General features: G+C 55.4%; 6 protein-coding genes across 6 annotated transcripts; 4 read left to right on the top strand and 2 right to left on the bottom strand.

Moving 5' to 3' along the window:
* Positions 1–2559, top strand: H257_05340 (hypothetical protein). Its single transcript, XM_009830183.1, has 8 exons — positions 1–126; positions 213–354; positions 406–543; positions 603–679; positions 737–893; positions 1033–1075; positions 1432–1562; positions 1609–2559. Exons 1-8 carry the CDS (start codon positions 14–16, stop codon positions 2542–2544), a joined length of 1737 nt encoding a protein of 578 aa, XP_009828485.1. The 5' UTR covers positions 1–13; the 3' UTR covers positions 2545–2559.
* Positions 2560–2704: 145 nt separating this feature from the next.
* Positions 2705–6216, bottom strand: H257_05339 (hypothetical protein; the record flags this gene model as incomplete). The annotated part of the gene is made up of 10 exons (XM_009830182.1): positions 2705–2726; positions 2791–3412; positions 3525–3567; positions 3638–3722; positions 3800–4256; positions 4475–4628; positions 4694–5284; positions 5434–5706; positions 5782–5817; positions 5926–6216. The coding sequence occupies 10 exons, from the start codon at positions 6214–6216 to the stop codon at positions 2705–2707; spliced, it is 2574 nt and encodes an 857-aa protein (XP_009828484.1).
* A 145-nt stretch (positions 6217–6361) lies between these two features.
* On the bottom strand, positions 6362–6777 carry H257_05338 (hypothetical protein). The gene has a single exon (XM_009830181.1). It carries the CDS (start codon positions 6748–6750, stop codon positions 6388–6390), a length of 363 nt encoding a protein of 120 aa, XP_009828483.1. The 5' UTR covers positions 6751–6777; the 3' UTR covers positions 6362–6387.
* Positions 6778–6861: 84 nt separating this feature from the next.
* Positions 6862–7911, top strand: H257_05337 (hypothetical protein). Its single transcript, XM_009830180.1, has one exon. The coding sequence runs from the start codon at positions 7249–7251 to the stop codon at positions 7855–7857; it is 609 nt and encodes a 202-aa protein (XP_009828482.1). The 5' UTR covers positions 6862–7248; the 3' UTR covers positions 7858–7911.
* Positions 7912–7952: 41 nt separating this feature from the next.
* Positions 7953–8698, top strand: H257_05336 (hypothetical protein). Its single transcript, XM_009830179.1, has one exon. It carries the CDS (start codon positions 7964–7966, stop codon positions 8609–8611), a length of 648 nt encoding a protein of 215 aa, XP_009828481.1. The 5' UTR covers positions 7953–7963; the 3' UTR covers positions 8612–8698.
* Positions 8699–8754: 56 nt separating this feature from the next.
* Positions 8755–10592, top strand: H257_05335 (hypothetical protein; the record flags this gene model as incomplete). Its single annotated transcript, XM_009830178.1, has 6 exons — positions 8755–9015; positions 9077–9298; positions 9349–9658; positions 9746–10092; positions 10165–10350; positions 10440–10592. 6 exons carry the CDS (start codon positions 8755–8757, stop codon positions 10590–10592), a joined length of 1479 nt encoding a protein of 492 aa, XP_009828480.1.
* Positions 10593–10660: the final 68 nt, after the last annotated feature.

Genomic DNA, 10660 nt, shown 5'->3' with positions numbered 1-10660 from the left:
ACGACGGCAGAGTATGGGAATCGTGGGCCTGCCGACGCAGCTAAAGGAGGCATATGAAGTTGCGAACTTGAGTCAGTTCAAGGGAAAGACCATCGTGGTAGATGCGCTATCGTGGCTGCACAAGGCGTAAGACGACATCCAACCCTACGAATGATGCTACATGTCATGACAACGAACGCAATGTCGGTTGGAGAGTTGACGAGCCCTCGTAGATGCTACGGGTGCGCATACGACTTGGCACTAGGCAACGAGACGCAAACGTACATTACTTACGTCATGCGTCGCGTGGAACTGCTCAAGAACGCCGGTATCCATCCCATCTTGGTGTTTGACGGCAAGAAAGTCCCGTTGAAAGTACAATACATACCTTCCTGCGATGACGTTTTGATATCGAATGCAATGTAGGCCAATACCCACGACAAGCGTCAGAGCCTCAAAGACTCGAATCGTGACTTGGCCATGAAAAGCTTGCATGATGCGCAGAACCTTCACGGCGACGAGCGCAAGGAGAAAATGATGAAAGCGCACAACATGTTCCAGCGGGTAAGCATGCATCCCCTTTCTCCATACTTACTCCTCACCGCTCACGCTTCTTCCATCAGTCGATCAAGGTCACGTCGGAGATCATCTATGCCGTCCATGCTGCGCTGCGCAAGGCCAACGTTGAGTTTGTCGTGGCGTATGTGCGCGTGCTTCATCATGCATGCCTATGGATTGACTTCCTTGCCCTTTCTAGTCCATTTGAAGCCGATGCACAGTTGGTATATCTATGTAAAGTGCACAAAGCGTCCGCCATCATCACAGAAGACTCGGACATCCTCGTGTATTGCATCACCGCCAACGTCGCCGTGCCGATCCTTCTCAAGCTAGAATCTCCTTCTGGCATGTGCAAAGTACGTTCCGTTGACTTACATATCCAGTTGATGGCGCCATTGACCATATTGGTTCTATTCTATACCTCGTTTCTTTCACTACTCCATTACAGGACTATACAGTACTTCCAAGACATTCTCAATCTGGATTTGTATGTAGGTCGTGTCCAAGGCTATTTTGAGATCGTACGGCGCCACACCCAGTACGTCCATTCCCGTCTCACACACTCCATATGATGAATGTATTATATCCATCGAAGCAACACCACCCACGACGTCGATTTTTCGCATGCATTTGCTTTGCCATAATGTTGATTTATTGTGAATTTCCAGACCCCAAGTCGAATCGACGCTAGTATTGGCTCATCCCATTTTGCGTGGATTTATTTGATTGGCTCTTACACAAAGGGGTACAAGTATGCGTAGTCAGCCAATCAGAGAACTCGAGCGTGATTCAATATATTGAGTAGACAAACGGTTAAATTTATACAATATCTATTGGTATTTCTTGGTGTTTCATCATGCATGGTCATTCTTTGTTTTGTGCTGTACATGTTAGAAAGCAGCCCATTCCTCAAGAAACTCGTCCACTTTCTCGGCGACTCGCCCGACAGCATGCGCATGTTTGTCCAAATGTGCATCTTGTCTGGTTGCGATTTCATCGAGTCGTTGCCCAACATCGGTCCAGTCGTACGTCACGCCTCCATCTCGTTTCCCTACATGACGTCGGTCCTAGTCGGCGCAAAAGCATGTGTTTGCATTCCGTGGGGCCCCTGGTCACCTCCGCCTCCACCGCATCGTGGCCAAACTCAAACTGGATCACAGTCGACTCGCCATCCCATCCGATTACGTCGACCGCTGCCGCGCCGCGGAAGCGCTGTTTTACCACCATTATGTGTACAATGCCGACGCGCGGACATGTGAATACCTCGTCAACGACACGGACGTGGCCATGACCCGCGACATTTACGACCTCGTGACATGCCGCGGGTCGTCGATCGTCGGCGTGCCTGTCGCAGACGCCGACGCGCTCTCTGATATGTACCATGCCGTCCACCACATTCCGATCTCGTCGTCGTTGCCACAAGCAGCGACAGCCCCCCCGACGTTTATCTGTCCGCCCCCGTCCGTGTCGTCTGCCGCTGCTCCTGTCGTTGTGGACACTACAAGTCCATCGACGAAACAGACAGCCTCTGCCGCTGGCACATCATGGCCAAGGCGGAATGTGGCAAAGCCGACGATGGGCATCTTGGGGCTCGTGGATCAATACCGGCGACCTGGCTCAACGACCACGTCCAGTGCCAGTCGAGGTGTGGGGATGAAGCGACCGTTGCCGGACACGAGTGTGGTGAACGACACGAGTAAAAAAAGTCGTACTCCCCCCACGGAATCCCCTCTGTCGTCGGCGCGGCAATTGTTTGAGTCGCTGCAAGCGATGCCTCAGGCGTCGTCAATGCCCCCGACCCCCAACTCGTCCCCGCCCCCTGCCGCCGCCGTCTCGTTCCCACGACGGACCAGTGGAGGGATTGTCACGCCTGCGAAATGTCGGTCCTCGGCGGCAGTCTCCCAGTCGACCGCACCCTCCGCCACGGCAAAGAAGCCCATCAAGCGACCAACTGCGACCCCAACAACACTACTCGCGTTCTTTTCCAAGAAAGCACTGCCGATTTAATAATACATCCCCGTGTGTGTTCTTGATTGATGGTTGTTTGTCGTTGCTTTGTTGGACTGGGGCGACGACGACTTGATCGGGTGCTGTAGTCGGAACTTGAGCAGCGGCGGTACATCCGTCCGTCCGCCTTTGGTGGACGTCCGAGGTCGGAACGGTACGTTCAACGCCACGAGTCGCTGCTGCTGTCGACACACGACGTCGATTCCCACTAGAGTTTGGTGGAGTCGGCGAAGATGACATTTCAACGCTGTGAGCCGCGACTCCAAAGCCATCCGCCCTGGCTCCCCTATGGACACCGCAGCTCGTTCCACTCGACATTGCATCCACTTCAACGCGTTTTGGAGCATTCGCGCCGCGATGTCTGTCTTGGCTGCCGCCACCGCCGCCCGTTCTGTGTGACATTGTCCCCCAGACATCGACTGGAATGAGGTGGCCAGCTGTTGTCGTTGGGTGGAAATACATGAACGACCTCCTCGTCCTTCCTCGTCATGTTCTGGCGCCAGGATCGAAGTCACGTCCACGAGCCCGCCGTCTGCCAACGCCGCGGCCGTCGCGCGCGTTGCCTGCACGAGGCGGAGGCGCTGCAGATGCGCGCGCCGTCCGTCGTGTGTCAATTGAACCACATGGTTTGCTTCCATCAAGTGGATGCCTTTCTTCAGAGGACGACTCCGCTGGGCCCGCCACCCGCGCCACGTCATTTGAATGCTCGTGGCAGCACACGTAGCCTCCATCCACTTGAAATCCATTGAAGTGGTCGTCGATTCGTCGGGTCGTAATGCGCGGATCGTCCGTTCGTTGTCGTCTTGTCGCTGTTGTTGGTCCCGCAGTACGTTGGTCAAGTTGTCCACCATGTCGTCGTACATGGCCACTAGACAACTATAACTCCAATCCATGGCAAAAGTGGAAATATGCTATAATACTAGGTACTGTACAGTATAACTCAACTCGATTTCAAGTCCCATGTACTGTACACTCTGTACCTCGTCGATGCTCGCACGTGAGTTTTTGTTGGAGCGACACCATCTACCATCAAAATACATGCACATCAACCCTATGTTCTTTCCTCTTTCTCGTCAATTTGGATCACACTTACGTCGGCGCTCAAGGCAGCCATGTCCTGCTGCCACGTCATGCATTCAAACGTCTTGTCATCCAAGCACGACTGTATCACCTTCAACCTGCCGCCACATATACCGCCCACATTAGGGTTCCCGCATCGTAATATTGCCACTTCTCCGTCAGTATGTTACTGTACCTCGCTAGACACTTGGTGGTTTTCGCTTCAGCGGCCTGCCGTTGGCGCCGCGCACACTCGACGTCGTCCATCAGCAGCCCCGCCTTGGCCTCCATCTCGCGGGCTGCTGCTGTCCATTCATCCCGAGCGTCCAAATACGTGGCCTGCCACACATGGCCGGCCTCGACGTGGCGTGTCGCCGCCTCTTCTGCGGCCATGAGCATGCCTCCACTCACCTCCCACTGCCTCTCCAGCGCACTTGTGAGGGTTTGCACTTGCAGTTCCAGCCGACTGATTGCGCACTCGGCGCGCACGACGTTGCGGTTGGCCATCGCATGGTCGAACGTGCGCTGCTTGAGGGCTTCGGTGGCCGAGCGCAATTTGTCCTCCAGCGCGCGCGTGAGCTCGCGCACTTCGCGCCTCTGGTCGTGCAGCTCGTGCACAGATCGTTCCAAGTCGCGGTATGCGACTTGCTTGTCTAACGTTACCACGATGACAAAAAATGGTGTCAAGATCGTCATGCCCACTTTAGTCATCGAGTAATGTGGCGATTCATTCAATCCACAGAAATGAAAGGGACCAACCGCCACTGCTGGAAGTATACCTCCCTCCCCCATCAACGCGAAATCCTCAAACTTTCATCTTGGCATGAAGCAGCATTCTTGCAAACGAATGTGAGCAAAAGCACAGTAGTACCAGCCAGCCCTTGTTCCAACTTAGCTCGTTGTTGGCCCCACAATGCCTTGGAGTGGACAAGGACATGCCGAAGCCAGTGGCACCACGTCGCATACTGCATCACTTGCGCTTGAAAGTGCAGTCGCCATCGCAAACCGCGACATTGCACCAATTTCTATCATCATAAACAACATGATGACAGACAATTCACATACATTCTCCATCCAAACCACCACGCACCAGCGTGCCGCGCCAGTGGCCATCCATTTCGTCGTACGTGGTCTGCCACACTCTTGTTTTCGTCCGAAACAATTCGTCCAGTGCCGTGTACTGCGCCGTGGCCGCGTCAAGTTCGCGTGTTCGTTGCAGTAGTTGCTGGCGTGTGTCTGCAAGTTGCGCTCGTGTGGGTTCTATCGCCGCCAGCGCGTCCTTGAGCCGCCGCTCCAAGTCCGCCATCGCATCCATCGACCTCTGCTTTGTCAACGCATGCGCCTCCACCTCTCGCTGCCAGTTCCCAGACATGGCGTTCAGGTCTTGCAAGTGCTTGAGCTCCACGCGGGTCTCCATTGCGGCGGCAGCCGCTTCGAACCGCTCGATGTCTCGCTGGAGGGTTTGGATCATGTCGGCGGCCTTGGCTTGTCGTTCGTTGCAGCGATCGACCTTGCGCTGCCATTCCCGCTTCTGGGAGTCCATCTCGTCGGCCGCCATCGCCATCGCTGCGACATGGGCGTCTTGGCATTGTTTCAGCTCGGCTTTGGCGGTGGCAGCGGTATGGTCCGCAGTGGCGGCGGTACGGTCGGCGGTAGTGGCGGCCGTCTCAAGCTGGGCCACCTACGTAGCGCCACGATTGCATATTCAACTAGTCCACAAGATATTGAATATAGTTAGTTGGTGTTGGGTGGCTAATGGCTGCTGAACTGTGGCTTCAATAGTTGGTTCGTTATGCCGTTCGTTCGTTCGCTCATATAGGCTGAACGTACAGTGTGTTGAAGGCGCACGACCGTGGCTTCCATGCTGGCGTGGTGGGTCGATCGCGCGGCGGCCATCGCGTCCAGTTTGCCTTTCAACCGTTTCTGCTCGTCCTGGAGGAACGCAGTGACCTTTTGCTCCTTGACCAGCATGCGACTCAGCGTCGCGGCGTCGTCCGTCATGGCCGCGAGCGCGCCGTCCGACTTATCCTTGGCGGCTTTCACGGTCGCGAGTTGTTGGGTGGCGACTTGCGCTGCGATTTCAGCCTTGGTCCACGCTTCGTCCTGTCATATTACCCTTTGCCACGTGAACATGATAGCCAAGGGGGTGGTGATATATACGACTAAACAACTACATACGTTGCATTGAATCAAGTCGGCGCCGCCCCCGCAAGTCTACATGGGTGTGCACCCAGTGAGCCACAAAAGAAGTAGTGCACCAGACTGGCAACGAAGAAAACGATGAAAGGAGCAAGGGTAGGTCTGGAGGTACACTCCTCTCACCGTGCACGGACGGACCCGCAGCAAACTCTCGGCCGGACTGAACAGCGGCAAGAGGGGCTTGAAATCGGCGGACGGCAGCGCCGCCAGCTCCGCGTCCGTGCGAATTCCGTGCTTCCATAGCCGATCTTTCACGACGACGACATCTCGCATGTATGCCATGCGGAGCTTGTCTAGAAGCTGCGTGCGACGGTGGATTTGGTCTCGCAGGACCGCGGCGTCGGACGCGGCAGTCGCGACGAGGCTGCGAAGGTACTCTGCTTCGTCCACGACCTCGATATCCAGTGGTTCCATTCAGGCTGTATCTACCGTTGAGGGGATGATTATGGATAGTGGCGTGGTGGTGATGGCATAGCGTTTCACTTGTAACGCCTGGGTCCTCCATTGAAAGCGACACGGAGGAATATGATCGGGTAGTAGTAGGTTCACATCGTACATTCATCGGTGTTTAACATGCTTATCTAATTACTTTTCGACTGTCCACGAGTCGCCATCTTCGCGGACGGTGGTCGTGATGGACGTCGTGGCTTCGACTTCGCGGGGCTTGGTGGCCTTGTCCATTTCGTCAAAGAAGTCAATCACGTTCTTGCGGAACGCCAACACGCCCGAGTTCCAGCGTTCGCGCACTGCGGTGTAGTATTCATGCTCGACCGCATACGCCGGCACGACGACCTTCTTCGTCTTTTGTCGCAACGGGGGGTTCAGTCGGTTGCGCATCTCCCCCAGACGCAGCATACTGTCTCCCGTGCGCTCCTGCACCAACGTGCGCAGGCTCCAGTACCCTCCGGCAGCCACGAGTACTCCCGTCCCAAATGCACGCAACACCATGGTTCGTCTCCTTGTGTCTGGTGACTGGGAATATAGAAATGAGGTTGAATGTCCGGATAAGTGAGACGATTATTCGGTTTTTGTTTTCATTTCTGCATTTTGCTGTCGAGTGGCGACAGCGTCGGCGGTGATGGGTAGATGGGTCCTTGACTTGAATGTGATAGGCCTCCCTTTACAATCTTGGCCTCACGCACGTTGTGATGACAAGTGTGTCTTTGCTAAGAAGTCATGTACTCTACGCGAGGCCATGATGTATCAATGATACGACCATGGTCGAATCAACAGCAACGTCAGCGCGAGCGTGGCTGGTTGATTCCATAAGCATTGGCGAATGATGCGCGATCTGCATCCCAGCATGCTGCTCCACCAGCCAAGCACCCCCGCGAACGTTCTTGTGGATGCATCCACAGCTTTGTTCTGTGCTGTTCCACGCCATCGTCCATCGAACACAATTTCTCACGTTTATTATTCCCATTTTCAAGTCGCAACCCATTCTCCATGTACACGTTGTACTATTCGCCTGCGACAGCAAGCATGATCGTACATCACATGCTCAAGGAACTGCGCGTTCCCCACGAGCTCCGTCTCGTGGACATTGATACCGGGGCACAGAAAGACCCAAAGTACCTCCGCTTGAACCCGAACGGCCAAGTGCCGACACTGGTGGTCGACGGGCGGCCCATGTACGAGGCCGCGGCGATCACGCTGTTCCTCGCGGATCGCCATCGCCGACGACGAGCGCCGCGCCACGTATCTCAGTGGATGTTCCACTTGGCCAACACGTTGCAGCCGGCCTTCCGCCTGTGGTTCTACGCGAAGGACCTCCCCCACGTCGATCACGCCACCGTTAAGGCCGACGTCCAAGCGTGCATCGAAGCTGTGTGGGACCGCGTGGAATCCCATCTCGTCGCGGCGAATTCGTCGTACATGCTAGGAGCGTCCGTCTCCGCCCTCGACCTGTACCTTGTCATGCTCATGCGGTGGTCTAGAAACATGCCGAAACCAGCGACGGAATGGCCGCGGGTGGCGAGTGTCGCCCATCGCGTCAAAGAAACCACAAGCTGGAAGAACATGAACGCCGCGGAAGGCAACACCGACTGGCCGTAGATGTCAGACATCTAAGTGCAACGAGCACTTCAACCCGTGCATCATTCATGGCCATGTATCTGTAGTTGGGTTTGAGTCTTATTGTCCAAAGCGCCGTAAGAATCACATGTACACCCTGTACTACGCACCAGCCACAGTGAGCATGGTCGTGCACCACGTCCTTGTGGAACTGGAGGCACATGGCGTCACCCATGAACTTCGACTCGTGGATATTGAAGCTGGCGCGCACAAAGGCCAGGACTACCTGCGCCTAAACCCGAACGGACTCGTTCCTACCCTAGTCGTGGACGGACTGCATCCCGTGTATGAAGCCGCTGCCATCACCATGTTTCTCGCAGACCGCCATCCTGAAGCAAAGTTGGCACCGCCTGCCAATGACACTTTGGCGCGGTCAACCTACTTGCAATGGATGTTCCACCTTGCCAACACATTGCAACCGGCATTCCGACTGTGGTTTTACCCCAAAGATCTCCCCCATGTCGATCATGAAGCAGTCAAACGGTCCGTTCAGGCCCAAATTGAAGCCGTGTGGGATCGTGTGGACTCGCACCTTGCCGCAACGAGCTCCCCATACATGCTCGGGGACGACGTGTCGGCCTTGGACCTCTACCTCATGATGCTTATCCGGGGTAGTCGAAACATGCCCAAGCCGGCGACAGCGTGGCCTCGGCTTGAAGTGCTGGCAAACCGCATCAAGATCCGACCAAGCTGGAAGGTGATGAACGATGCGGAAGGACTCACCGACTGGGTTTGATAATCTTTGCGCCAATTTCAAAACGAGCCTTGTCGTCAGTGATTGGATAAAATGCATTAAATCAACCAATCTAGAATCGTTCTGGAATTTTATCCGGAGTACCGGATAATATATTACAAAGTGGATTTGGGTTTGCGCGCGGAATGCTGGGTCGCGATGCGCAGTTGACGTCGCTGGTGGCATTGCTAGGTGGCCAAGTCGAGGACGACCCGTTCCTTCCCATGACGTGCATGTCGATGGTACCCCTCGTCGTCGTCTATGGGTACAACTCGACTGGGAAGAGCAGCTTGGTGCGCTTGGCGCTGCAGACGCTCCAGCGTACGTCATCGATTGCGTTCACAGCGTTTGTCGACTGCACCACCGTATACTCTCGTCGTCAACTGTTCACCGACATCCTTCGCCAAGTACACCTTTCATCTTCCATTCCGTCATATACTGCTACACCATGTTATGTACATTCCTTAGATCGATCCCATGGCGAGGATGCAGCCCGACGAACTCTCCGCGTCGTTCCAGCTGCAACCCGCCGTGGATGGATACCACAACTTGACTTTCCTTGGGTTTCTGCAATGCTTGACTAAGATTGCAAGGAACAAGGGTCTCGTCGTGGCCGTCGACAATGTCGATCAGTTACTAACCCGGGGCATGGCCGATCTGCTCTCGAGCTTGCTGCGTCTGCCACACGAAGTTCGTGTCTTCCTTCTAACGCTGGTTTTTCATCCTCACTTCTGAGCTAGCTCCACGTGTCCGTACGACTCAGCTTCGTGCTTGTCACTCGCAACATCTCGTCGCGGCTCGACAAACTGCTGTCGCCGCATACCCCAGCGTTCGTGCACCTCCCATTGTACACCCCCGACGACGTCGCGGACATTCTCGTCCTGCAGCTGCGTATGTGGCGCCGCGAAACCCCATTCCGCGCATGGATCCAGTTCCTCCACGGTCTCTTCGAGCACGACTGCCACGACTGGATCGACTTTCGGTATCGCGTCCTCGAGTTGCTCCCTCTCTTCGACGCGCAGTACGATCCAGAGGATGCCACGAATCACGGTACGTCCATCCACCAGAGACCATCACTCGACAAGGATCATCATTCTCCTTCAACCACCTGCATTCCTCATTTGGTTTTGTGTACAGTCGACAAAGCAGCCCACAAGAGCTTGGTGCAGCAGACCCAGAGCCGCGTCAAAGCGCAATGGAACCACACGACCGCGCTGCCGTCGGCGACGACGACCCCCGCGTCCATCTCATGTAGCGTCCCGGACACTGCGAAACCCATGGCGGGCAAGCATCCGGTCCATCACGACGACGCGAGTCACCGCGTCAACCTGCCCCGCGGCAGCCTCTTGCTCGTGCTCGCGAGCTACTTGGCGTCATTCAATCCCCAAGAGAGCGACATGGCGTTCTTCACCACGGCCACGCGGCAAAACAAGAAGCGCGGTCGAAGCACAGCCACACCCAGCTCTGCCCCACCGTCGTCGTCTGTACGTGCGTTGAATATGCATATATGCACCATGGTTTTCCATGTATCCTGGTGATGGTGGTGCCGCGAGTAGAAATTATCTTCCAAACGAGGGGGGGGGGTGCTGCCGCCGCAGCTGATCGGGCCCAAGGCGTTTCCATTGCAGCGCCTCTTGGCCATCTACTACAGTATCCACGACGAAGTAGATCCGTCGACGACGTTTGACAGCGAAAGCCGAGTGGACAGCCGACCCATGTCGCGGCGGGAAGCATTTGCGCAGGTACGTCGTTGGTGGAAGGATGCTCGACTGACAGACATACGAAGTTGCTCATGATGATATCGTGGGAATGTGTTTCGATGGGTACATAGATCGGCATGCTCGTGCGCATGCGGGTCCTGCAGCGGCTGTCCCCGCGCGACGAACTGGACGACATCAAGCTGCGGTGCTTGGCCGACTACGACTTTGTCGAACGCATTGCCACGCAACTCGAGTTTCCAATCCATAACTTTCTCAATCGTTAAGTCATAATCACCAAATATGTGAGGATCACGAGCAGTAAACTCAGTCCGATGATGATGCACATGTTCTT

This window comes from Aphanomyces astaci, assembly GCF_000520075.1.
Source record: "Aphanomyces astaci strain APO3 unplaced genomic scaffold supercont1.10, whole genome shotgun sequence".
Classification (NCBI taxonomy): Eukaryota; Oomycota; class Saprolegniomycetes; order Saprolegniales; family Verrucalvaceae; genus Aphanomyces; species Aphanomyces astaci.
The sequence above is the reverse complement of the archived record's forward strand: the minus strand, read 5'-3'. Positions and strand labels throughout refer to the sequence as shown.

What these genes read in the sequence shown, in the direction of transcription:
- H257_05340 (XM_009830183.1), top strand. Translation starts at nt 14, where the DNA reads ATGGGAATCGTGGGCCTGCCGACGCAGCTAAAGGAGGCATATGAAGTT. An exon ending in CTATCGTGGCTGCACAAGGC is followed by an intron (nt 127 to 212) that starts GTAAGACGACAT and finishes GAGCCCTCGTAG; the next exon opens with ATGCTACGGGTGCGCATACG. An exon ending in ATCGTACGGCGCCACACCCA is followed by an intron (nt 1,076 to 1,431) that starts GTACGTCCATTC and finishes TGTACATGTTAG; the next exon opens with AAAGCAGCCCATTCCTCAAG.
- H257_05338 (XM_009830181.1), bottom strand. Translation starts at nt 6,750, where the DNA reads ATGGTGTTGCGTGCATTTGGGACGGGAGTACTCGTGGCTGCCGGAGGG.
- H257_05337 (XM_009830180.1), top strand. Translation starts at nt 7,249, where the DNA reads ATGTACACGTTGTACTATTCGCCTGCGACAGCAAGCATGATCGTACAT.
- H257_05336 (XM_009830179.1), top strand. Translation starts at nt 7,964, where the DNA reads ATGTACACCCTGTACTACGCACCAGCCACAGTGAGCATGGTCGTGCAC.